This window comes from Mauremys mutica, chromosome 16, assembly GCF_020497125.1.
Source record: "Mauremys mutica isolate MM-2020 ecotype Southern chromosome 16, ASM2049712v1, whole genome shotgun sequence".
In the NCBI taxonomy this organism is placed as follows: Eukaryota; Metazoa; Chordata; order Testudines; family Geoemydidae; genus Mauremys; species Mauremys mutica.
This window is the reverse complement of record NC_059087.1, coordinates 4096377-4123354: the sequence shown is the minus strand read 5'-3', so window position 1 is coordinate 4123354 and position 26978 is coordinate 4096377. Positions and strand designations below refer to the sequence as shown.

General features: G+C 44.6%; 1 protein-coding gene across 5 annotated transcripts in view; it reads left to right on the top strand.

Annotated features, from left to right (window-relative positions):
- Positions 1-26439, top strand: part of MYO1H (myosin IH) — a 53601-nt gene extending 27162 nt beyond the window's left edge. For 4 of the 5 annotated variants that reach the window (XM_044990399.1, XM_044990402.1, XM_044990400.1 and 1 more), the window contains 22 exons: positions 917-984; positions 2330-2435; positions 3613-3693; positions 5554-5645; positions 7217-7311; positions 9707-9753; positions 9988-10068; positions 10762-10867; positions 13627-13744; positions 14225-14338; positions 14456-14532; positions 15925-15993; positions 16779-16863; positions 17599-17758; positions 19104-19187; positions 19723-19816; positions 20478-20533; positions 21427-21562; positions 22768-22835; positions 23172-23269; positions 24436-24535; positions 25595-26439. In XM_044990399.1, coding sequence (XP_044846334.1) covers positions 917-984; positions 2330-2435; positions 3613-3693; positions 5554-5645; positions 7217-7311; positions 9707-9753; positions 9988-10068; positions 10762-10867; positions 13627-13744; positions 14225-14338; positions 14456-14532; positions 15925-15993; positions 16779-16863; positions 17599-17758; positions 19104-19187; positions 19723-19816; positions 20478-20533; positions 21427-21562; positions 22768-22835; positions 23172-23269; positions 24436-24535; positions 25595-25618 — 1959 coding nt within the window. In that variant the 3' untranslated portion in view covers positions 25619-26439. Of the gene's footprint in view, positions 1-916; positions 985-2329; positions 2436-3612; positions 3694-5553; positions 5646-7216; positions 7312-9706; positions 9754-9987; positions 10069-10761; positions 10868-13626; positions 13745-14224; positions 14339-14455; positions 14533-15924; positions 15994-16778; positions 16864-17598; positions 17759-19103; positions 19188-19722; positions 19817-20477; positions 20534-21426; positions 21570-22767; positions 22836-23171; positions 23270-24435; positions 24536-25594 lie in introns of those variants that run through there. The other variant, XM_044990403.1, reaches the window with a different exon arrangement.
- The last annotated feature ends 539 nt before the right edge of the window (positions 26440-26978 follow it).

Below are 26978 nucleotides of genomic sequence, written 5' to 3'. Positions count from 1 at the left end.
ATCACTGCTTTTGTAGGACCTATCCAAACTATGGTATGTGCTTCTCCTGGTGGATATGTGGCAGCAAACTAACATGCTATTTGGTCTGTAATGCTGGTGCAAAAACAAGGGGAGTTTAGCATAAAACTAAGCTTTCTAGAAGACAAGAAAAATGTTTTCCAAATGGTGACAAAACTTGTATGGAAAGTAGCCTTGATATCTGTGCTTAAGAGAGAAGTGTCCTTCCAGACTGGTTGAAGGAGGTCTTTGCTTTTGGTTTGGTAAGCCACCGGGCAGCCATGCATGGAGCTGTTTTTATTATCCCAGATACGTAGTTTTTAATGGTGGAAAATGGGGATTGGCTAGATTTCCCCCATTAATGATTTAATCTTGGGATTCCTCTCTGCATCTACAGTAGCTGTGCACCAGGGTGTGTGTTGTACTATCAGCTGAGAAACCCGGTCTGAGAGTTAACATTAGGCTTTGAGTTGGAGAGACTACAAACATTCACAGAGCTAGGAGCAACCAGGAGTCCCCAGCATGGGATCCCGTGTCCTACCCGAATATAGAAGGCAGTGGTTGTCTGGAACAAATATGTGACGGCCATCCTGCCAGTGTCTATAAGAGGATGAAGCCATTGGAAGATTTATTCCACATTCTCTCCTACCTCTATGCCCAACCTCCACGAAGAATATTTAGATCGGTCTTGGCTTGCTCACCAAAATATCTGGTCAGTTCAGCTGCAGAATTGCCTGCTAGAGGGACCCATGCGGTAATGACACTGTCCCTGTAATGAATCTCCCTGGTCAGAGGCAGAGTGGGAACAAATGAGAGATGAAAATCTAGGTGAAGGGAACCACATGAATGATGCAGAGCAATCGCACCAGTTACAGAAATCATCTTTTCCTCATGGAGCATTTAATGGTATCTTTGGCAGGACCTCACGAGGAAAACGGTGATTGGGCTGCTTGACATCTATGGGTTTGAAGTGTTTGATACAAACAGGTAAGTGCCACTGAAGCTAGCTCAAACTGTGCGTGCACTAATGTGGGTCTGCTTCCAAAGCAATGCATGGCCATTAGGGCTCAGGCTTTGGCTTACCCCAGAAAAGCAAGGAAGTCGAGTCCCAGCTCCCTTCATCAGCTCTGAGCTGTACCTAATCTGTGACATGTGTTGCAGTATGTAGGCGTAACTGGCTAAGTGAAGCACAGTGAAGGTCTTAACTCATTTCTTTGCTCTAGTTGGCCGATTGTGTTAAAAGTCCAGAATCATATGGAAGAACTTGTGCATGTAATATTGGAGTGGGCCATCATCTTGTGGGGGGGCAACTTTCAAAGCCTCTAGAGAGACAGAAGGATGCAACAACTACCACCTTCTAGCCAAACAAAACTCATTGCCCTGTAACGCTTATTCTGTCGTCATATGTTCAATTATAAGGCTGTTGGGAAGGAAGTTAGTGATGGGTGACAACGTGGCAGTTTAGTTCAGAAACATTCCACCGTTAGTCTGCTGCCCTGAGCTTGCTGTGTCAGCAAAAATGGGCTGGGAGTCTCTCAAACAGCCCTTCTGGGAAGAATGTTGGTACTTCCCTCTGGAATTGCAGCTCAGATGACAGTGTGCGGATGTGTTTGGGGAAGGTAGAGGGTGGAGTTAGCTGAACTTTATCAAAGCTCTCTCATTTGGTTTGAGTTTCAAGCAGAAGTTTTAGGGGCGGTGGGTGGGGCGGGAGGAGTGGTGTATTTTATCCAGACTGATTCTCCAGTTCTTGTTAAACATCTACACTGGTAGGTAGCCACTCTTGAAATGGGATATGGGCTTTTTCTATTAAAATATAGTCCTAGTGGGAAAACAAAACTATAGCTATCTCAGCTATTTCGTGGGCTCATCTTCTGTCATGGGGAGCAGGGGCGGCTCTAGCCATTTCGCCACTCCAAGCAGGGCGGCGCACCGCGGGGGGCGCTCTGCCGGTCGCCGGTCCCACAGCTCCGGTGGACCTCCTGCAGACGTGCCTGTGGAGGGTCCGCTGGTCCCGCGGCTCCAGTGGACCTCCCGCAGGCGTGCCTGCGGATGCTCCACCGGAGCCGCGGGACCAGCGGACCCTCCGCAGGGACGCCTGCGGGAGGTCCACCGGAGCCGCCTGCCGCCCTCCCAGCGACTGGCAGAGCGCCCCCTGTGGCTTGTCGCCCCAAGCACGCGCTTGGCGTGCTGGGGCCTGGAGCCGCCCCTGATGGGGAGAAGGGTTATAATAGGAATTCTCTTTTTACACTTCTTTCCCTACAAACCAAGAAGGCAGCTAGAAAGTTTTCCTTTAATGCACATCCTTATTCTTGCTTATTTTATTTTTCAAAAGTTTTGAACAGTTCTGCATTAATTACTGCAATGAAAAGCTCCAGCAGCTCTTAATCGAAATGACTCTGAAGGCAGAACAGGAGGAATATGAGATGGAAGGCATAGAGGTAACTCTCATTGCTTTTCCCTGTCTTGTTCTCTTGGGAACATCACTGCACAGCAAACTTACTCTTACTCACCAAGGCATTAATAGTGCTTTTTAAAACTTGCCATTATAGTTGAAATACCATTGACATTTGAGATGGAAAAGGCATAGTGGTCCCACCCATTCTGTTCCCTTCAGTTAGTGCAGGATTATCATCGATGGTATATTTTCATATTGTCACGTTTTTTTAAAGAATGCTTCCCTTTGAGAGCTACAGAGAGCACAGCCTCCAACCTCTTCTTTCCTGGGGGCCCTCTCCCACAGACCCTCCTCCCATTTGGTAACATGGGATGTGAGGGATAGTCATGACCTCTGAATGCCTGGTTAACTTCCAGCTGAGAACCCCTCTGCTATGTAATAGAACTCACCGGAAGCTCTTGCTATACTTGGCCTCGCTTTCCCCCTTCCCTACTGTGATCCCATTACTCCTAGTTGTACCTTTTCTATCGCGTTCAATCATTCTGGCTGAGTTAATTTGTATGCTTTGAAGGAGAATGTGGCAGAACTAGGACTCTTGGCCAGAAACAGACTCTGCAATGAAATGCCTTTGTAGAAATAAAGAAGATCCTTGTAACGTAAGAATGGCCATGCAGGGTCAGACCATTGGTCCATCTAGTCTGGTGTACTGTATTCCAACAGTGTCAGGCACCAGTTGCTTCAGAGGGAATGAACAGAACAATTATCAAGTGATCCGTTCCCTGTCATCCAGTCCCAGCTTCTAGAAGTCAGAGGTTTAGGGACACATGGGGCATGGGTTGCATCCCTGACCATGTTGGCTAATAGCCATTGAAGGACCTATCCTCTATAAACTACTTTTTTTGAGCCCAGTTATACTTTTGGCCTTCACAACATCCCCTGGCAACAAGTTCCACAGGTTAACTGTGCATTGGATAAAGACATACTAACAACAAAAGATGTAGCTGAGTGTGTTTCAACAGAAGAGACTGAAGGGTCGCAGTGTAGTAATGGAGAGATTAAGATAATTCTGCCCAGGCTGCTTAAACGGGGAAGATATTGAGGAGTGGCTGGATCAAGAACCTCTCCAACAAAACCTTAAATCCTAACTTGGAATTATTTCAGGTTGGAGTAGGTAAAGGTCTCTGAATTCTTTAAAATCACTTTTCCCTTTCTAATCCCAGTGGGAGCCAATTCCATATTTCAACAACAAGATCATCTGTGACTTGGTTGAAGAGAAACACAAAGGAATAATCTCCATACTGGTAAGAACAAAATGTCTGCCTTATTGTGCAGTGATTCCCATACTACTATTGCTTTCTCAATACGTTAAGAACTCTACAGTACCCAGGATGTAAATATATGGATGCTCAAGTTCTGTCATCAGGCCTTTACTATTAAAAGGGTTGGGTAGAATACTAGGTTACAGAGTCTGAAAACACCACAGAACACCAAAGTAAGGTTTGAGCAACTTATACTTTTTTCTGAGCTGTGCTCTGAGATTTTTCTCCTTGTTCTTCCCCCTGTTTACTTATCTCTAGCCTCCAAACCCCCAAATTACAGCAGTCACCATCCTGCATTGGATGCAGGGGCTGCTCGAATTAAGCTTTCTAGCCTGTCAACATCACTAAGGGCACTGTCTGCAAGAACTAGAGTTCAGAGCAGCCTTCCCCTCCTCTTTGGGATAAATGGGGTGGGGGCTTTAAACTTGGTAATACAAAACCCAAGAAAGGTAAGATTTGTAAAGATGCATGTAATTCAACAGTGATGCATTGTGCTTTGACCCCCATGGCTTGCTGACTTGTAGACAGAGGAGTGGAGAGTTTATCACATGGATACAGAAGCTGAGTGATTAATGTACTGTAATGAAGGGCAGGAGTATCATGATTCTTGAAGCTTAATGCTGGTATTCCCATTCTAATTAAGTACATGTGCAAGCAGAACTCTTCTATACAGCAGCAAAGAATCCTGTGGCACCCACGAAAGTTCATGCTGCAAAACGTCTGTTAGTCTATAAGGTGCCACAGGATTCTTTGCTGCTTCTACAGAACCAGACTAACACGGCTACCCCTCTGATACTCTTCTATACAGATCATCATTGGGTGGGTGGGGGGTGGTTCTCAGGTAGAAGAGATGAGAATCCAGTAGGTTTGGAGGCTTTTGGACTCTTAGAAGCTGTAATCAATGTTGACCAAGAATATCTAGCCTTTATCTATGTATTCCTGGGTCTCAGTGCCAAATGAGATCCATTTCTTCCACCCTGCCACCTTCTTGTGAAACTGACTGAGACAGACAAGGAGAGAGGCACACACTTGCAGAGAATGTAGAATTCTCTGCATAACAATAGTCTTGTAAACCTGAGTTATGAATTTTACAAGGAAGCATATAGATGTTTTGTATGAAATGGAATAGTTTATAAACTGAAAACTTTCATTCTAGTTTCTCGTGGTAATGGCTGTAGTTAAGTTACAAGTAATTACCATGACGTTATCTTGTAACTAGACTGTACTAAGTTAAACAGTCATGAGATGACAGTTTGTGTTCTGAAAAAAGTTACTTGGCATTTCTTTAACAGCTGCACTCTTATTTGAACGAGGGAAGGTGTGTCCACTGCCCAGATTTTAGTGGCATTCAAAGTTAAATGTGCATTAATATGGTACATTTAGTTAAATCATGATAGAGATAAATACATTTATAATACACACCACCTCCCTAGACTTACCTTGCTGAAACAAGGCATTTTGTTGCAAATGTTTCTCTATACTTTGATATTATATGCTGAGACTGTTCCTAGGGGCTGAGAATCTGCCGCTTTCATTGAAATGTAATGGGATTGTGGGTTTATAAACCTTCTGAAAACTAGGCTAGCTTCTCTATACATCAGCACTTGGGTAATTACAGTGATGGATGCTATTAGAAAGCCCTAAAATCAATAGGTAACCACAAATCCCAAATGTATAAATGACCACTCTCTAAACAATGTGGGGGTCTCTGAGGGGATTTATACACTTTATACAGATTACAGAAAATTATTTTGGCAAATCCTGGGTCAGTAAATCATGTTCAAATCTGCCATCAGGAGGGAGTAAGGTCAGATTAAGATGCTGCAATGTTTCTTCTTTAAGGATGAAGAATGTTTACGGCCTGGTGAAGCAACTGATTTAAGCTTCCTGGAAAAGTTGGAAGAGAAAGTAGGAGATCATGCCCACTTCCTGACGTATGCACTTATGCTCTGTAACCTACTGTAGAGGAAACTTTCCCTAGGGTTTCCAGTGTTCTGTTCTGAGGTCCTGTTTTATACCAAAGAAAAGTTCCAGTCTAGCAAGCTGCCCACAACCTACCACTATGGTAAATGACATTATTAGAATAGCGGCAAAGAGTTCTGTGGCACCTTATAGACTAACAAACGTATTGGAGCATGAGCTTTTGTGGGTGAATACCCTCATGTTCAATACGTTTGTTAGTCTATAAGGTGCCACAGAACTCTTAGTCTGGATCTGTAAAAGCAGCAAACACGGCTACCCCTCTGATTGTTCGAATATAATCTGTGGTATGTGAGAGGAGGGAATTCCTGTCTTCCCTGTATCAGTAGCTTGCCAATATTTAAGCCCAGTTTATCCATCCTTCTATGTGTATTTTATATCCAAATCAGGGACCAATTCTGTGAGATGACAAATAGCTTCAACTTGCATCAAAGTCAGTGAGAGCTGAAGGTACTTAGCACTAGGCAGAACTGAGCCCTGGAGATGAGCCCAGCTTGCAGAGCTTGGATTTGGAGCCAGATACAAACTTCTCCAAAGAGCCCATCTCCATGAGATGTGTGCCCCTGCTAGATTCTTCCCAACAAGTATCACTTTAGTAAATATTTCTTTTGCTCCAGTGCCTAGTGCCAGGACTCTGTTGTGGTAGGTGCTGTACAAATGCAGGTGAAGACAGGGTCCCTACCTGGGTGTCCATAAGAGAAGGCTAACCAAAAACTAGTGAGTAGCCAGCAGTTCACAGAATCAAGGTTCTGAAATGTTACTTCTGGCTGTGTGACGCTCAGGACAATTCCTGGTGGAGAGTCAGTAACTAATATGCCCGCTACCTATCTGTTCCTTAGCCTCAAAGAGAGTAGGATATTAAGATCTTCAGAGAGAATTGCTAGAACTACTCCATTTTTAAAAAAGGCAATGCATGTTGGAGGGCAACATCAGTGTGAATGCACTTCAGTCACAAATGGAATCTTGCCATTATTAAATATTTATTATAGTAGTTCCCAGAAATACTAAACATTCACTGTTTCAAAGTTTCAGTGGTGTCCTCTTTGCATTAGGTATCTGCTATTCATGAAACACCATTAACTGTGTTTTTTGCCTGTTTAGTGTAAAATTTTGGGGTGTCTTTTCAAACTGAAATAAGGCAGAAGCCAGCTGCCATCCTTATCCCGGCCACATAGACAAAGCTAATAAAAATATCTGAACATTTAAATGTCTTCTGCAAGGTGTAAAGGGTATCCTGAATGAATGGCCTTTTCTAACAAGCATATAGCAGGCCGCATAAGATTATGGGAACTACCATGACAGTACTTGAACCATTTCTGTTGAAATTGGCTCTTCGTTGTTAGATGGCTTCTGACCAATTTGAGAAATGTCTATATAGGCCCCAACCCTGCAATCAGATTCATGCTAATAAGAGCCTAACTTGATGTCAGTTTCTGTTTTTGCAACAAACTGTTCTTAGTATGGTTGATTCCACCATTCCCAGGAGCTGAAGAAACTATTTGGCTTCTTGCTTTTCTTTCTGTAGCCGCAAGCTTGCAGATCAAAAGACACGAAAATCAATTGACTGGGTGGATTTCCGTCTCCTTCACTATGCAGGGGAGGTCACTTACTGTGTAGTAGGTGAGTGTGGACGAGACAAGCCTGCATTCTTGAAGGACATTCTAACGGTTCTCCCTGTGACATGTGCTTTAACTTGCAGCACTTAGGCGGGTGGTGGCAAATCCTCCACCTCCAGCACCTGATTAGAAAACGATTCTGAAATATGCTTGCCCTTAAAGGGCACTCTGCCTTTCCTTTTTCGGTCTTATTTGGACTATCTCAAATCCCCAAGTCTAAATTTGATAGAAAAATTCAGTTGTTTGAAGATTTAATTCATGCAACTCACTTTTCAGAAATATGGGAAAATCTATATAGACATGGTTGAAACTGACATGCGGGGCCGGGGACAAATCTGCCTGTATGGGCCCCCCCTTAACATTTTTTTTTTATACAGGTGAAATCTGGTTACAGTGAACTTCAAGGGCAGCTGCAGGTTAAATATTGATAGCACCCAGCTGTATAATTAAAAGGTAGTTGTTACATTGTCATTCTTGTGTATAATTATAACGAAGTTCACATAATTAAAACTCTCCATGAGGCAGTCCCACCCCAGAACTGACCTGTGCATGGACCCTCTAGCTGGGGGCCAGTCTCTGAGCCGCTCTGCACCCACCACGGGGAGCTCATGGGCCAGGGCCTGGCAAGCTGGACCTGCCCCGCACAGAAATAACCAGCCGTGAAGGGGCCTGTCACAGGCTCCCAGGGCCTTCCCGTGACCCTGCTGCCAGCAGGCTGGTCTGGGGACCTGAGGAGGGCAGCACTGACCCCTGCTAGATGAGGCTGGGAGGTCCCGGCCCATGGAATGCCTGCATGGAACCTGCGCAGGGATAATCGCCGCTGCCTCCAGCACGGCAGGGCAAACCTGAGAACCGCTGCCAGGATCCTCCCACAGATCACCACCGGGATCCCCCAGCCCTGATCAGCTCCCGGGATCCCTGAACCCTCCCGAGCAACACACGCATGCTGTGATGGGTGCATGCGAAGTATTGCATCTGACCCAGTGATGTCAAAGCGTAGGGCCCCCCAAAGCGCAGGGCCCAGAACAGTCACCCTGATTCACCCCACCCCAAGGACGGCTCTGCTGACATGAAAGCATATCCAGGGAGAGGCTAAATTGAACACTTGGGGTCAAGCTGTGTGAGTAATTTCACTTTCACACATGAGTAACTTCACTCACACATAAGCCAATAGGACTACTCATGCAAACAAAGCTGTCTGCATAGGTATTCATAAGATCAGGGCCTTGATTGCTAGTTGCTAATAGGAAATTGTTGGGTGAATACTCTGGGCCAGATTCTTAGCTGATGTAAATGACACACAGCTCTTGAAATCAATGGAGCTACCCCAATCATAACAGCTGAGAATCTGTCCTATCTTCTGGTTCAGCTGCAAGGTCTGAGTACAGCGAAATTTATAGTTCTAGAGCTTCAGTCACTAAGCTGCTTCAGACAATTGTATCGTCTAAACAATACAAATAGCTTTCACTGGCCTCTGTGTGCACTTCGGGTTTCTTTAACTTGAGCACAATGCTTGTTCCTTGTGTAGAATCTAGCATCACTAACTGTTGCAGTGGCACTTCCATATGTTGGTTCCTATGTGCCGTGAGTGTTGTGATCTATGAATCAAATGTCTGTTCTAAAGACCAGTTCTTAAAGGTGGTGGTCTTTTTCTGCTCCTGGTTGCAATGAGACTTTCACATAGAAGGGTCAGCTCAAAGAATGAATTCTTTATTTCAGATTTACATTTTATTTGGCACACAGCTGCGTAACAGTTGCAGGCAAAGATTATATCTGGTCAAATAGCCACTTAGCTTGGCTGGTCTGCCTTGGTAATGCCTAATAGAAGTTGAACTGTCCTTGCAAGATGGAGACTTCCCTGCTCATGGCTGATTTGGGAAGTGACCATTTGGATTTAGAGCATCTGGAGGATGACAGTTCTATTTTGTGGCAACTTCTGAAGTGTCAACATTTTTTCGTTCTTCACTAAAACAAAACCCTTTGAACCAACGTGTGCTAAAATGTCCACTTTGGATCCATACCTGAGCTTGGAGGTGTGGTGGGTGAGAGACTTGCACTCTATAACCTGCTGGGTAGTGCAGTGGTCTGGGAGGTAGGACATGTAGGTCTAAGGCCTTGCTCTGGTTGATTCAGAGCAGAGTTTTTCATCCCAGATCACTCTGGATCAGGCAGAGCTGGGACTCGAATTTTGGGTCTTCTACATCGCAGGTAGGTACCCCAACCAGCAGGCGATAGAGCGTGCCTCCGTCTTTGGCTTTGAAATGAAATTTTGCTGAAAATGTTCTGACCAGCTCTCAAGATGTAATGTGTGAGGGGCAAAAGCGGCAAATTCATCAAGAACCTCCTAATTCTCCTTTAATTTTCTTCAAAACGTTTGTTTCTTAAAACTTTCTTTTCAGGATTCCTAGAGAAGAATAACGATCTCCTGTATAGAAACCTAAAAGAGGTAAGATGCTATTGAATCACTGGAATTGGCTTTTCAGAAGGATTTTTTGTGACTGATCTTTAGTTTAAGTATCGGAGTTGCTTTTACACAGTTTCAAGCATTTCAATGGCCATTACAGGTCATGCGGTGTTCTGGAAAGCTCTTGTCTATGCAGCCTCATTTGTTCGCTTCTTCAGCAGCAGCCTGTGGGAGTAGTGTGCCCATTTACTTTACCCTTGCACTCCTCTGTTTCAGGTACTGTGCAAGTCTAAAAATGGCATAATTAAAGAATGTTTTCTTCCATCTGAGCTAGACAACAGGAGACGGCCTGAGACTGTGAGTTTCATCCCTTACATACAAACCCATAAAGAAGAGCAAACTAACTTCCAAACTACCTTGGCAGGAAGAGGGATTAGGCCTCTTCCTGAGCTAATTCTTGACTTCAGTGGAATTCCTCAATAGAGCAATACTGAGGCAGTCTTGAAGGGGAGGGAAAAAAATGCAATACTGCTGCTTAGATCTCAGTAAGGAGTGTGATGCATCTCCTCAGTGGCGCTTGTGGTTTATTCAGCACCCGAAACTGTGCTGGGTGCTTTCCATGGTAAATAAAGATTGTCCAATTCCTGAGGGTTGCCTGACACATGTCTCTGCTTGGCAGATTCCGAGGGTGGTTGGTTTAAGGAAAACCCTCCAGAATTCTCATACACCTCTACCCCGATATAACGCTGTCCTTGGGAGCCAAACAATCTTACTGCGTTATAGGAGAAACCGTGTTATATCGAACTTGCTTTGATCCGCTGAAGTGTGCAGCCCCCTCCCCGAAGCGCTGCTTTACTGCGTTATAGCCAAATTCGTGTTATATCAGGGTAGAGGTGTATTCAAATGTGTTCCCACCTCACTGAAGGATTTTGGAAACATGTATTTTAATTCAACCTACAACTCAAGGACTGGAGAAGGGCTCTACTGTTGACTTCAGTAACTGCACTGTCTTCGCTGTATCATTAACAGAGAGCTTCATTGTTTGTACAGGTTGCAACCCAGTTCAAAAACAGCCTGGCTAGCCTAATAGAAATCCTGATGTCCAAGGAGCCGTCTTACATCCGGTGTATTAAACCCAACGAGGGCAAAGAGCCTGGTAAGGGATGTCCTTGTTATCGTGGCATTGGTGGTGTATGGTGTAACTCCTTAAAAACCCCACCGAGTCCAACACCTGGGTGCCGCCAGATGCAGTAAGGGAGCAGACGTGGAACACTTCACAATGAAAGGCCAAACGTCAATGAAAGTGGGTCCCCCTGGTTCTGGCCGCTGAACTTTAGCGCTGCTTATTCACTACCCAGCTACGCATACTTCCTATATCACATAGGAGCTGCTACTTAGTCTGTGCTTTTTCTTCTGCTAGACAGCCCAGCCCTTAGAATTCATCAAGGCGTGCCATGCGGGCTGCCGGCAGTCACCCCTATGCAGCCAGCACTTGGTAGGCTAATCTTCAAACATGGCTAAAGTACCCCCAGCATACTGCAAGAATCCTCTTTCCTGGTGACAGGGAATGCAGGAGAACATTTTCTGCTTCTTACTAGCAGAAAACCCCATTACCCGTATACTGCACTTCTCAGAATAGACCCATTCTCCTCAAGGTTTTCAGGCCATAGCTGCTTCCTGGTCTGCTTAATGCCTTGATATGGTACATTTATCAATCTGCCTAATTTCTAACCAGAAGCGAGCAGGAGAGGGGCGCCACTGGTTAGAGCGGGAGACCTGAAGTCAGGCTCTAGCTTTTGGAGGGGAGGTGGTGTGGTGATGGGGGCAATGGGAGTCATGATTTCTGCTTCTATTCTTGGTCCCACTCTCCATGACTTAGCTTTTGAGCTAAGTCACGTTGTGTGCCTGCTTCCTGACCTACAAAATGGACATGCTTATCTCACACTAGTATAGTGAGGCTTAATTAACATTTAGGCACTTTGGAAAAGCACTATCGAAGTGCAAAGAGCTACAGCGTGAAACTCTTACATGGCAAGAGAAAGCAAATATTCTTGAAGTTGTGTGAGGGGAAGACCATTCACTATCCATTTAATGTTTCAAAAAGCCAGCACTCCTTGCTGAAGCACCTTCACTTGAAGTAATAGCACATCTGGTGCTTCCCAAATTCTTCGGGCAGCTGTACCAGTTTACCAGACTAAGACCTTGCCTGTACCAGCCAGGGCCCATCCACCACCTCCATGTTCACCTGTGTGTCCTTGTTTCAAGCCCTGGTCTAATGACCAGTTGACACACGGGCCCATGGGTGCCAGCTGCCAAAGGGTCGACTTCTCTAACAGCAGTTCCTGACAAACACCTTACACCTAGCACACTGCTTTCATGGTCTTTATGGATAAAGAATATCCTGTGAGGGCTTAAATGAAAGCCAGGGTCATGCTGGTTATTAATATCAATGTGAAATGTGTGTACAGACAATATTTAAGGAGTTGTGTATGTACCAAAAATACGTTTTTAAAGTTGGTTCCAATCAAAGAAGGCAGGAGGTAAGATGGGCATCTGTCAAAATGTAGATTTAAGCATTGTAAGGCAACATAATGGAAGCCCTATTTACATCCTGAGTCAGCCAGAAAGGCGCACACTGGAGAATGAGCTACAGCGGGTTGACCTGTCTCTGGGGGCAGACAGTGAACTCTGGGGAATATAAGGAGTAGGTTCTTTTGCACCTGAGGAAGTAATCAGGCAGTGCGATTTCCATTCATGAAAACAGGATCTCTACCTACTGTGGCTGGAGGCGCTGTAAGGGACGTCTGAGATAGACAGGCTTCCTCGGAGACAAACCTCCTGTCTTAACATGCTTTCTAGAGCATCAACTGAGTTTGTTTTGTACGTCACCTTGCTGTTTCTGTTCTCCTTATTCGTTGTCTCTTAAATCTTAATTTGGTGTTGACAAACTTACAGCTGTTTTCCCTATTAATATAACTCGGTGCTGTGGTATTCTACCAGGAGCTGACCCTGAATTTGATCCTATGGGGTTGGTCTGTGCACTGTCCCCTTGGGGATAGCAAACCTGGTAGATCTGTGAGTGCTCAGTGGACAAGGAGCTGAATATTACTGGGGAATGCTTCAAAGGGGCTCAAGGAGTGGGGTGCACCTATTAACCTGCAGGGTTAAAGGGGGCCTGAGGAGATGGTTTGGGTGGTAGTATCAGGGAGCTGACACCCAGGTAAGCCCAAGCAAGTCTCCTTATTGCTGGAGGTGGGGTGAGGGGTAACAAGGTGATTCCCGGTCCTGGGTACCCTGAGAAGCGTGTCACTAGCCTACCACGGAGCATGGGCTGCCAAGTGCACGCAGCTGAATGAAAGGTGGGTAGCAATGGTAGTGGGCCCCGAACCAAGGCTTGCAGCTGAGGCGGGAGCACAGAGGGCCAGGCTGGTGCCAGCGTGCAAGGATCAGGGAGAGGATTGTTCAGTGGTTAGGGTGGTAGCCAAGGGCAGGGTTCACTTCGTTCATTCTCCACAGGCTTGGAGAGCTCACTTAGGTGCATTTAAAAATTTTACTCCAAATCACCTTTGAAAGTGTGACTTAAGCACCGATGAAAATTTTACCCTTGGCCCCTCTGCTTCAGCTCACAATCTGCGAAGTGGGGGAGTCACAGCCTCTCACACGGGGGTTGTGAGCAGAACTACAGTGAAGATTGCGAGCCGCTCAGAGTAAATAGTAATGGGGGCTGTAAAACACATACTGACTTGTTCAGAAGACACTCAGTGGACTTACCATGCTGTGATCACACTTCACCAGCCTGCCATGGTATGCCCCGCTGAAGTGCTGCCTATCCTGGTATATGGAATAGTGAGTGAGTGATGCCACTGAGAGAACTTGCAAGTGATTCCTGTTCACTCTGTAATCCATTCACTACAGGAAAGTTCGATGACGTCCTGATAAGACACCAGGTGAAGTACTTGGGGTTGATGGAGCACTTGCGGGTGAGGCGAGCTGGCTTTGCATACCGGCGAAAGTATGAACTCTTCTTGCAAAGGTAAACAGAGTTCCCTCAAAAGGTTGCTACTCCTAAAAATGTGAAGGCTCAGTGAGGTCAGGTTTCTTAAGATACAAAAGGATCCCTCTGCCTTGGAGTCCAATGTCACATCAAAGCTCAGGTCTCCTGTGTGCAGGGATGCCCAAGTGTCAGCAGATTGCTGGTCATTTTCTGTGTGTAAGGGCTTTCAGATGCTGCTGTGCTCAGCACCTCAGAATTAGGCTACTGTTCTGGGGACCCTCAGTATGGATTTAAGTGACTAGGCCTAAAAACTTTAGCTCAATGTCTTGGATTTACAGAATTTAAGGCGGAATCAGTGCAAGAAAGAAGCTGTCTTAGGCACTGCTGTTGTGCTGAACATATCTAATCTTCATCTGCTGTAATCATCTGCATCCACTTTAATCTACTTGTTGGCCTCTTTGCTCTTTCTTTCAAACGAAGTCTAGTCTTGTTGATGTGCTCCATCACTGATCTTTCTAGATACAAGTCCCTGTGCCCGGCTACTTGGCCTCATTGGCATGGACCAGCAGCTGATGGTGTGGAGAGGCTCATAAAGCACATTGGGTACAAACCTGAAGAATACAAACTAGGAAGGTAAATGATCTTTTCTCTTGCCACAGTGTGTTACACCAGATAAAAGGAGCAGTATCCTGACCTGGCTAAAACTGTTGCAATGGAGGATCTTGACTAATAGGCTGTGTTCTCTCTTAGAACGAAAATATTCATTCGTTTCCCGAGGACTCTGTTTGCCACAGAAGATGCATTTGAATACAGCAAACACCTGCTAGGTACAGTTCCAATTGCCTTTTTATCATGCAGAGCCTAATAACCTTTTTCATCTGAATAATGAAAAGAAAAATGTATGTCCTTTATGAGCATTCTTCATTTGTTTGTGAGAAAAATAATAGATGCCAGAAACACATCATCACTGGAAGCAATTATCGGGCTTTCAGGAGATGGAAGTTACAGGAACGGGGTAAGGATTTCAGGTCTGACTGATTCTAGGGAGGCTTGAGGTCTTTGGTATTTGTGTGTGCAGGTACCATGATTGCACATGCAATACTGAGTTTGCACACACAAATTGCTAGTTGGGCACCTCTTTAGCTTCTGTGGATGCAGCATAACAGCTGGGTTAACTGTCTGTGTAAATGTAGATGCTAAAATGCATGTGCTGGGAAACCTCTGCTGCTTAAACATGGCTTACTGCTTCCAACTTCTGGAGAATGCCACATAACAAAGATTTGCCATGATTAGTGCAGTGTTCTAATACACGTATAAAAAGAACCCAGTCTAATGTCATTTACGTTCCTGAATGTTCATCCAGGAAGATCTTAAATGCATAATGGGAATTGCTTTGCCGGCACTGAAATGCAACTGTTCACGAGCACACACTAACACTTCTGAATAGTGCCACCTACAAGAACCAGTCATGTAAAGGAAGCTTACCATGCACGGCAATGGCGTAGAAATGCAGTGGCGTATAACAAAGCATTCGGAGATGGACCGAACAAAGAGCAGACCAAGCCTGCGTAGTTAGGAATAGCCAGTTATTGGTGCATCTGAAGCTATAGTCCAAGATGTGAGGTGAGATTCATAGTCTGCAGGGCCCTGTGGGGGTTGAAGAGATTGCTGAAGAGGAATAGAAATAAGCAGACTGTGCAGGGTCAGAACAAAAATTCACATTACAGTTCTGTTACATCAGCCCTGTGGAATTCACTCAGAGCACCTGTGGATGCTTCACCCCCTCTCCTGGAGGAGTTGCACCCCATGGAGATGCTGGGGAGACATCCTTCTGTGCCAAGCACTGTCTGCCTGAGGGCAAGAAACAACTTCCCTTCTAGGTAGGTGATCTCTTAATTGGCAGTTACAGGGTTTCTTGCACCTGCCTGAGAGACATCTGGTACTAGCTGCTGTTGGAGACAGGTTAATGGAGTAGGTGGACCCCACTTCTTCCAATATGGCTATTCTTGTGTTCTTCTTTTTGCCAATGCCATTGTGCCCCATGCAGAACCTGCATGCTTTGATTGTCCTCACAGAAACTCCCCACCCATTCCTTCTTAGAGCTGACCCTATCAGATATTTTAAGGCTGATTGAATTGGATGCCTTTTCCTTGTGAAATTGGAAGGCCATCTCAAACTGCTGCGACTCCATAGTACCAAGAAATGTGTTTTATTTTCAGTTACGAGAATACAGGCCAGATACAAAGGCTGCTTAGGGAAGAGAGAATACAAGAAACAGAAGGAAGCAGGTACGTTTGATCATTCCTTAGTACTGAGTTTTCCAACATGAGTTTGTAAGTCTGCAGGTCGAGGATACCACTTCCCTGCAAGCAACTGCATCTGCACTATACTCACCCTATCTAGGGATGGGTGACTTGTCTTTAGCTGCCAAATAACCGTGGCTGGCAGCAGCATTCGAGATAGTCAGCCAGTTTCTTCATTACTCCACTAGCCTGTGTGACCCTGTTTCCTACCGCGCATGTGTGCGTCCCATCCCAGTACCATAGAGGTGATCAATGCTGTGTAAGCGTAGTACCCTCTGCTCTAGGGATGGAACATAACTGGATGCTACAGCACTGGGAATGTCTGGATGCTCCAGGAGAGATGATTTTCTTTGGTTTGCTAGTCGTTCTGTTCCAACGACCTCGCTGGCTTGTCCTGTTTCTATCCAAGTGTGTTACAAGGACAGCTGTACTCTCAAAGGACACTAACAATAAGAGCAGGTGTAAACATTTGTTTAACTGCATACATCAAGCACCATGCTGGCCTTATTGTCATTGAGGACATTGGGCCTGGTGTTGCTCTGAAGTTTAGGTCCCCAATATCCCCACATCCCTGTCAACAGAGCCACTGTAACACACAGTGCTGGATCCAGGGAGATGTATGGTACTCTAGGAGAGGCCTGAAGCATTCGTACCCTTTACTAAGGAAACTCTTCCTGACTTCCAAATCAGCAGGGGATTAGCAGGATTTGACAGCAAAGGGACTATAAATATTTCTAAGTGTAACCTTTCAGTGTGGCTGACTCTTGCAGCTATTAAGCTCGAGGCCTGCTGGAGAGGGGCGCTGGCACGCAAAGAGGCCAAGAGAAGAATGTGGGCTGTTGAGACCATCAAAAGGTAGGTTCCACCGTGGGAAGGTGAAAGGTGTGTGTGTGGGGGGGGGGGGGGGGGGAAGACAATGGGTACTGGGGCACAGGTGGGGTGATCCCAGAGGGGTACCTAGCAAGTATAAGTCTACTCTTGTCCAGCCCGTAGGTGCCTATGGCAAATACCTACTTCATGCCCGTTTCTCATCTGCCACTCCTTACCCCTTTGCAAATGTTGCTCTTACCTCGACCATCTTCAAATGGTTATTTCTGGCTTGACCAGAAATCTCAAGCCCCTTCTCATGAACTTTGTGGTCCACTTTCATAGGCCAGGTAGATTCTTGTGTTTTGAATGAGTGTCCAGACTTCATGGGTGATCCTCAGACCAAATCTCTAGAAGTTGCTCACTCTCCATGTCTTTAAACCTGACTCTTGCCTGACTTTTTTAAAATAGTGCTTTGGAATCTAAGAGCAGAAGGTCATAGATCTGATCTTCTCTTAAACTTGCAAGCACAATTTATTGGTGCATTAAAAATTAATGGCTTCCATAAAATGGAGTTTGGGTGTCGAGTGGACTAGTCTTTTAGTGTTTAGCATATTGTAAATCTGAGGTTCTCTGCTAAGGAGATTGGTTGGTTGCAGTGCTTTCTATGAATTGTACTAAGCAGTTGTTGGCATGAATTTTCTAACCTGACTTGCCTTCCGCTCCCATTACTCTCTGAATTCCATTTGTAAGCAAGAGTTCTGATTAGGATCTTTCCTGTAGGTTTATAAAAGGCTTCATCAATCGAAAAAATCCTCTTTGCCCAGAAAACGATGAGTTTATAAACTTTGTGCAGTACACCTATCTCACGAAGCTCCGAGACCATGTTCCCAAAAACGTCTTGGACAAGAACTGGCTCAAGCCTCCTGCTATCTTGGAAGAGGTGAGGACGGGGTTTGTGATATAGTGATACAGTTTCAAGGCACTGCTTGTTTGTATAAACTTCCCTTCTAACACAGTGAAGTGACTCCCTCCAGCTCCGCGCTCAGCCTGCAGCGAACTGCACTCAAGTGTCCCGAGAGAAGCTGCTCACTTCGCTTCCAATGTTGCCCTAATTTTATTGTTGAAAATTGTTCACCTCAGAAATGCACGCTCATTACACTGAGATCAGTTACTTAGGGTTGCCAACGATGTATTACAAAAATAAGGGACTCTTCTTAGGACCTGCATCTACCACCTCCTGATATTATTAATACCCCTGGCAAATGTAATGCTTAGTATTTCTTTTTTGCAGCACTCAGCAACTCTGATCTTGTTGTCAGCAGCGGCTCCAGGCACCAGCGTTCCAAGCACGTGCCTGGGGTGGCAAGCCATGGCGGGTGCCCTGCCGGTCCCTGTAAGGGCGGCAGTGAGGCTGCGTTCGGCGGTTTGCCTGTGGGAGGTCTCCAATCCCATGGATTTGGCAGCAATTCGGCGGTGGGTACACCGAAGCTGCAGGACCGGCGGACCTCCCCACAGGCAAGCCGCCGAAGGCTGCCTGACTGCTGTGCGTGGGGTGGCAAAAAAGCTAGAGCCACCCCTGCTTGTTGTAGAGAGATTGGAAAAAATAAGGGATGTCTCCCCTTGTAATAAGGGACTGTTGGCAACCCCATGTTGCAGTAGAACTAACCCCACAGCATTTTAAACTTGCAGCATGAATAATTTGTGTCCCCTCTTGAATCTCTGTCACACATTATATCTCACAGCTGGGGCTTGGCAGGCTGAGAGGTATGGCCTTGCTTGGGGTAAGAATTGGATGAACAGTTCAGATCATCCCCAAGAGAATACTAAATTTAGAACAGTTGTTCACATTTTTATTGGCCTTCTAATCCTTGGTACAGGGTTGTCAGACTATATCAGATTCTTGAACCATGTGTCTGAGATTCTGAACTGTCATTTTTATAGAAACAGCGTCTGTTCTTCTATGAAACTCCCATTTCCTCGATAAACATCTTGGATCACTTCAGCTTCAGAAATACTACTCTGCATTCACCTAATGTACAGCATTTCCAAAGCACTGCACAAACACGAACCATCTCTCCCTAGAGTAAACCATTTTATTGGGCAGGGAAGAGGGAGGGAACCTGAGGGACAGGTTGACTTGTACCAAAGTCAGACATGGAATTGGTGTCCAAGCTGAGACTAAATTTCACAAATTCAGTCCATGCTGCCAGTTCAGCTCCACACCAGTTACGTCTGGACACCTGGTGCATGTTTACATTGGAAATACATTCTATTATTTTCTGCAGACCGCTGAGATGCTGAAGAAAATCTGCATGAGGAACCTAGTGCGACAATATTGTCAAGGGATTTCAGCTGAGAAGAAGGCCCAGGTAATATATGGAGTCTGTGTGTGTTCATGAAGGGATGTGGTAAGACATTCCATCAGATAAGTGTCCTTTTCTTTAGTGAGTGGTACAAAGCAAAAGCTATAAAAGGTAATTAACTTTGCATTTTATGCTAGCCCAACCAATGATTCCTTCTCCCCTTTGCCACAGGAAAACAAATATTCATGCTTTTCTGTGAGGGTGATGGCCCTGACCTTCTGTTGTGGGGTATTTTAAATACACAGGTACTATTCTTCCCATTGCCTGAGCGGAGACCTGTGTAATATGAATGGGACTGTTTCCCATCGCTTTTCAGATGAACAGTGTTTATATAAAAAAACCTGGTTGTTTACTAAATCCTTGCAGTAGCAGCACAGGAATAAACTAAACATAGTGGGAGAAATGCAGCTTTACAGCTAATGCACAAATCGCAGGAACCCTGCTCTAAGAGTGACACCCTTCACTCAGGCTCTAATCTGGCTAGTGGGAAACTCTCCTGGGAATATAAAAAGATTGTTTTGTTTGTTTTTCTTTTTAATAGTTGCAGCAAAAAGTAGTAGCGAGTGCCATTTTCAGAGGGAAGAAGGATGGCTACCTGCAGAGCATAAGCCAGCCCTTTGCAGACACCAGGCTAAGTGAGTATACAACAACTAACTTCACTCCTGTGTGCCTTACTCAATGTAGTCCCATTTAATATACTGAGCAACAGATCCTGAGGTCTGTGGAAGCTTTGCCTGAGTGAGGACTATCCAGTTAAGTCCTGTAGGAAGTGTTTTCTGCTGACTGAGCTCTGGATTCCAGTGTCCTGTGGCTTATTATGGACTGACACCTAAAGACAATCCGTTAGAGGAGACCTTTCAAATACACACAGATTTAGTGTGTTTCGGTTGCGTTGGGAGATGAAGGTTTTGCTTATTAATGGGATGCTTTCTGAGGAGCCTCACCTAGCTCTCTCTAGAGAAAGGAGAGCTGGACTGGAGAAGTATCAATGGGAGCTAGTCCTATCCAAGCTGAGGATGTACCCCTATGAGATCAATGGGGCAAGAGACAGATCAATATAAAATGTCCTTACTCAGTAAATGAATCTTAACATTTTGGGACAAATATTTCGCAGCAACAGTTTCAGGAGTCCCTGTAAGTGAGGCCATAAAATCATGGAACATTCAGAGTTCGCATGTGGATGAAGCTTAATGAGATTAAAATAGCGAATGCAGAGGCTGGATCAATTCTGATGGACACGGTGGCACTGCATACACTTACATACTGTGTGGTACGTGTTTCTGGTTTGCTTCTTAGGTGAGAAAGACGTAAACCCCAAAGTACTGCAACTAATTCGTGGTGAGAAGGTCAAGGTAAGGAGGAGACATCTGTGATTGAACATCTTATCAGCAACATCTCACTGTCGTCCCCCTCCCTCTTAACCAGGTCACTGCCAAGACTTGTAAACGTGCCAACGTTAACCTTGTGACTTCAAAACAGTGTCACAGCCAATTCTAAAGGATGGTACATGCAATCAAATAACCAGTGTAGCCAAATATTTTCACACTGGCCAGACCCATCTCTGGGTTATATGAGTTTAACTTTAAAGACCATCCTTGTGCTGCTTTTGAGTATGTACGTATCTAGGAAGCTGAAGAAACACAAAATGTATTTATAGTGTAGAGGTTCTTTTTAAGCCTTCATGGTGGGGGAATAGTTAATTGATCTGCTCATGCGTGTGGGGAGTTCTTATGGGGCTTATTGACCTAACACATTAACAGCATCTTCAGGCTCAGATTGATTCTGTTTTGAGAATCCTGTAGATGGAGTGAGTGGTTGACAGGGAATTCAGTGCTGCTTTCCTTTTCTATGATGGCTGAATGATGGAAGCCCAACAACTTAATGTCCCATTATTGTTTTGCCTCTGCCAGCACATAACTGACAGTTAAACTGCAGATGCATATAGTGCCCATTATGTTATCCCATAAAGCTGGAGGGCCATACAAAAGGTACAGAATAAACTGTTTCCCAAATCTCATGATCTGCCCCCACTCACAGCAAAACCTCCCACCCCCAATTTCACAGCTTAATGAAACCAGTTCTATCTATTTCCAGAGTATTCTAAGCAGGAGAAGGCAATAACACCCTAAATCTTGTCTTATGCTATAGTTCCCAGAATTTCAGGCCAATGTTGCCTGCTTCCTGAGTTGTCTCCAACTGGAGCCTAACCTCGCTGGGAGCTGCTAACATTCACATGTCGTTTCAGTATGGGACGCCAGTTGTAAAATACGACAGGAATGGGTTTAAAGCACGAGAACGGCAACTTGTTCTGAGCCAGTCAGCAGCTTATGTGGTGGAAATGGCCAAGATCAAACAGAAAATAGACTATGCGACTCTGAAAGGTAACATGTAAGTCAGTGCTAGTTCTTCTTCTCTTGCAGAGGTCATCAAGGTCTTGGCAAAGGGGCAGAATGTGAAGAGAAAGAGGTCTTACCCCCTTGCTAATTCCTCCTCCCCTCTAGGTTTCCAACCCCCTCACCTGCTATTTAACTTAATGATTAAATCCTTTACACTTCTTGGTGGTTTGTAAAAAGATGCTCTCAAGCACGGAGGGTTATTCCTTCACTTGTTTCCTGCTGACTCGCTGAAGGATGACCACAATTCATCAGCTAATGCAGTGTGACCATGTGCCTGAGTTTCAGAAACTAGACACTTTTCTAAACAACCGTACTCTACCGGGATTTTTTCCTTTAAGTCTTACTATTGTCTAAAGGGTTCATTCCGTTCTGGGCTGAATTACTCGGGGGGGTGGGGGGGGGAACTATATATCGCTACTCTTGTTTGAGAGAACTCCCTTGATTCTCCATTACTGTAACTAACAAGGCTCTCTTGGAGAGGAATCTTATTAAATGACCTCAAAACCAGACCTCATCTGAGGAACAAATGTCAGGTCACTCCACTAATTGCACAAATCCTTTCTATTTATAAAACCACTAATTTCTGTAGTAGTGTAGCAGTCTGTATCTGTATATGTACTGCATGCAAATTTTTATTCGAGGTTGGGGAACTATATCTGTTAATTACAGCAAACAGTACATGAGGCAAAAGGGATTAGCGTACTAGATTCTTCAGAGGAAATAAGTTTATGCATATGGCCATGAAACCGGCATAATTTGGAAAGGCATGGCTGCACATTCAAAGTGTGTGCTTTTTTTAATACCCCATTCTGGCAAGATAGTGGAATTTGTTGGAGGTGATGGGGTTACACATAAAAAAAATCCTTGATTATGGCTAGATAATACAGAATATTTTCAAAATTAGCTGTTTCAGTATGTTAGGAATTAAAATAGGAAAAACTAATAGGAAGCAATGCAAGAATAATGTCCAGGAATTGGCATTGATGCTTATTTCTCAGCTGCTGTTGGAGCAAAGGTTTCTGGGATCTGGTAAGTGGGAGAGAAGGTTTTCCTCATACTTGAAAAGGTACAAATTCAGTGTACTGTCCTTTTCTCCACACAAGCCACAGCTTGGGGGCCCTGATATTGTAAACAAAACCACCAACCTTCACCCAGGATGACGATTGTGGTTTTTTGGGCTCTTTTTTAAGGTGTTTCTACCAGCAATCTGAATGATGGGCTCTTGGTCATCCACGTTCCTGAGGACAACAAACAGAAGGTAAACTATCAGAAAGCTCCTAGTGAGCCAGGCAAAGGTGGAACGTTTTCACATGAAACAACCAACTTGCTATAAATACCAAATGCACTAGGGGCAGCTTTTCACAAACTTCCTTATACAGGATCACTGGTTTGAGAGGGGGGAAAAAATACCATAAACTGTTACCTATCATTAAAAAGTGTCAGACGTTTCTCTGATGCCACTGCTAGGCCACTGGGAAAGTATTTCCCTACGTTTACAAAATGTTGTCTAGCTTCACTGCTGGTCTGAGATGAAAAGCTCTTTGCCCTTGTGCCTAAGAATGTTGAATTATTTTGTCCCCATTTCTGCTTTCAGGGAGACGTGATCCTTCAGTGTGAGCACATCTTTGAGACCGTCACAAAGCTCTGCATGCTGGCCAATAAGCAGAACGCTGTCCAAGTTGTTCAGGGAAGGTAAGCACCTATGTTGCCATTCAGGCTACATCTTATGAAAGGATTATGTGGCACTGAGCTCTCTCATTTAGTCAGCCAAAAATCTTTTGACCTAGCAGTCCACACCTACCTAACAATGCAATGTGCTTACGTTGTCAAAGGGCAGGATTTGTCCCTTAAGCTCATTAGGAGAGTAATCCAGAGCTTGGAGCTAGTTTTCAGGTAATTGTTTCACAGAACATTTCCCCAGCAGTAGCTGTGGTAGTGACTTCTTTGCAGACTTAGTTAATGTAGGTGAAGCAGGTTGAACAGATGCAGCACTATTTACAAGTGGACTATAGTGTATTAGTGCTATTGTGAATATGTCTCCGTAGTAAATATGGGTTCCAGCATGTCTGTGTAGCTGGATAATCAGCTGTGTCAGTTTTACTTATAAAAGAGCGTTTTAATTTCATAACTTTAAAATGCAATATTTTTCAAACTGTTTCCTGCCATGGGAACAAGTCTGAGTTGTTTGACTGTCGTGTAGTCATCTGGGTGATACCCTATTCATTTTGATCAAACATACTGCAAAGACAAGATCATGGAGGAGCCTTAAACTGCCAGCAGCTTAATGGTTGGGTTTTCTTTAAACTGAGCTGTGCTGACCGAATGGCTAGACAATATGCCAGCCAGATCACTCCAGAAAAATGCCGCTCTCAACTAGACAGGAGCAGGTTCTGGAGACACTAAACACTGAGCAGAGGCAGTTTCTTCCAGATAACATCTGACTAATGCTACTAGCTCAGTATGTATTTAGGCCTTGTGGGCTTTCAGGAGACAGGGAGGTGATGTATATCAATCCTAGACTGAAACCAATGGACTGCAAAAGATACGTTTTCCTGCTCTTTATCTTCCTTCTGATTCGGTTACTGTAATACAGCATTTAGGTTTGTTCAGTCCAGCCAGGCTCCCTAATTTAGCATGCTTATTTTTTTCTTTCCTTCATTAGTTAGGGTGTTCTAGTAATCAAACTGCTGTTCTGGCTTGGTTGCACATGTGCAATTGTTCAGAGAATTTATCTGTCTGAGGGGTTTTGAACTTTAACTTAATGAGATCTGCCTGGGGAACAGAACCAAAGAGGATCTTAGAGTAAAGCTATTGTAAGGAAAGCACGTAACAAGTAATATACATTTGTGTACTTGCAGCCTCCAGTTTCACATCAGTTCTGGGAAAGCAGGGATGATAGCTTTCACAACTGGGCAGGAGCCTCAGATCTATAAAGCCAAAAATGGACACCTAACAGTGGTAAGGCCTGATTCTAGAACTAGAATTCTAAGTTACATCTGACACTAATGCTTTTCACATGAGTGGTGTAAGTGAGCAGAGACTGCTCTGTTCATTTGGAAAACAGGACCAATCACTTCCTCTCGTTGTCTGTGCATTAGTGTTGGGGTCGGATAAATGACTATGCTTCGTCTTACTCAATAGATCTCCACTCTGTGTATCCTGAGTCCTGCCTATTCACCTTAGTTACACATTCTTACTCTTGCTTCCTCCTGTTAGCCCTGCAGAGCCAGCCTGGCAATGGAGGGAGAGTTAGATTTTCTTCTGGCTTCTGCAGCAACAGATTTGTTCATCAGACTCGACTGCAGAATCTTCCTCTATGGTGGCAATGTGTGAGCCTACAAACACAGCTGGACTTTCAGGTCCCAGGCAGAGTTTGTGACTTTGGTGGTTAGGAAGAAATAAGCAAACTTTACCTGCTTTCCCTGAGAAAGCAAGAACCTCATGGTTCCATTGGCATAACCATGTCTTTAAGGCACTATCAAGTCTCTAGAGACTGGTGGATAAATCCTGCCTCTCACTAGGGAGTTTCTTCCACCCTCTTGCTAGCATTTGGGTAGAGAAGAGCAGGAAGACTGACTGACAAGCCAGAGTGAAGGGAACTTTTCCTCCACCAGCCCAAATGTCTCATGGGCACCAGGTAGCAAATTAACCCTATATAGTGAAAGGTAGGAGTCTCTCTTAGAAGCTGTTTCACAGGCAATGATGCCAGCATGTTAAGCAACACTTCAACTTAATTTAAAGCTGAAAGATGGCAGTAGGTATGTCTGTCTTTTCTCCATGAGAAGTAACTGTCTCTGGGTGCCAGTGGGTTTTCAGCCATAACTCAAGCACCTGGGTGCATCACTTTGCTTTCCCCAGAGGTGTATGCAGCATAATGTGCTTCCTGGCACTGAAGTGCCACATGACTTTGATAGTCTGAAGTGGCTGCACTAAAGGAGTTCTTCCACACCCTTCTCACCAAGGCTGGAATGTCTGCACTGGAATAAAGTAGCTAATAATGCCTTCCTTTTATCACAGGTGTCAACCAGAACAAAGTCCTAATGGTGAACAGGAATTCCTGCTTTGCTTATCACTATCTTTGCTCATACCAGAAAGGAACCCACTGGATGAGATCAGCACTGACATCTTCCAGCTGAAAGCTTCCTGCTGCCATAAGACTGTTATGATTTGAGTTCACCTGCATCATTTCAGCACTTTGGGGTTTTTTTTAAACTAAAGTTTAATATTCAACTGTAGCTAACTCTAGATTCCATTCTGTTGCTGTAACATTCCAATTGATGTAGATTCTAGTTACTAATACTAAATTTCATAAATCTGGTTAACCCAAACGATGAAATTCTCTAACATGCAAAATAGCTTTGTCTTACCCAGTAAGTTAAGTAAAGTTAAGATCTTAACCATCCAGGAAAGACTTTGAGCAAAAACAAAAGCGGTTGAGTAGGGATCAATGGGCACTTCATGGCACTAACCAGGAGTAATGCACAAACTGCAGACTGGCAAATGTGGCAGTATGGTCTGGAACCAGCTTTGCCCACATGAGGCAGCACAGTTTGACTTCACCCTGATGCACCAGAGACTAAGTGGACAGAGCGAGTGTGTGCTCTGAACACAGCAAGAACAAGGCTGGCAACACATTCTCTTTACTTGACTCAACATAGTACTAGATGAGGTTGCTTAGCTGGAAACCTCATTCACCCAGCTTTCTTTCTGGCCAGTTAGTGTCGATAGTAGACAGAAGTCTTCGAGTCATTCTTCATGTCTGGTATATTAATGGCTATACACAGCGCACTGTGAGTACAAGGCACTGAATAGTAATGAAATGAAAATAAAAGATGCGGGGGGGAACATTCTTTGACTTTAAATTTAATTGAGTTGAAACAACAGAAGGTAAGAATGGCCAAAGGTCCATCTAGCCCAGTATCCTGTCTTCCCACAGTGGCCAATGCCAGGTGCCCCAGAGCAAATGAACAGAACAGGGAATCAGTGATCCATCCTGTTGCCCATTCCCAACTTCTGGCAAACAGAGGCTAGGGACACCATCCCTGCCCATCCTGGCTAATAGCCATTGATGGATCTATCCTCCATGAACGTAACTAGTTCTTTTGGTTAACCCTGTTATAGTCTTGGTCTTCACAACCTCCTCTGGCAAGGAATTCCACAGGTTGACTGTGTGATGTGTGGAAAAGACCTCCTTTTTGTTTGTTAAACCTGCTGCCTCTTAATTTTATTTGGTGAGCCCTAGCTCTTGTTATGAGTAAATAACACTTCATTTACTTTCTCCACACCAGTGATGATTTTATAGACCTCTATCAGATCCCCCCCTTAGTCATCTCTTTTCTAAGCTGAAAAGTCCCAGTCTTATTATTCTCTCCTCATACAGAAGCCGTTCCATGCCCCTAAT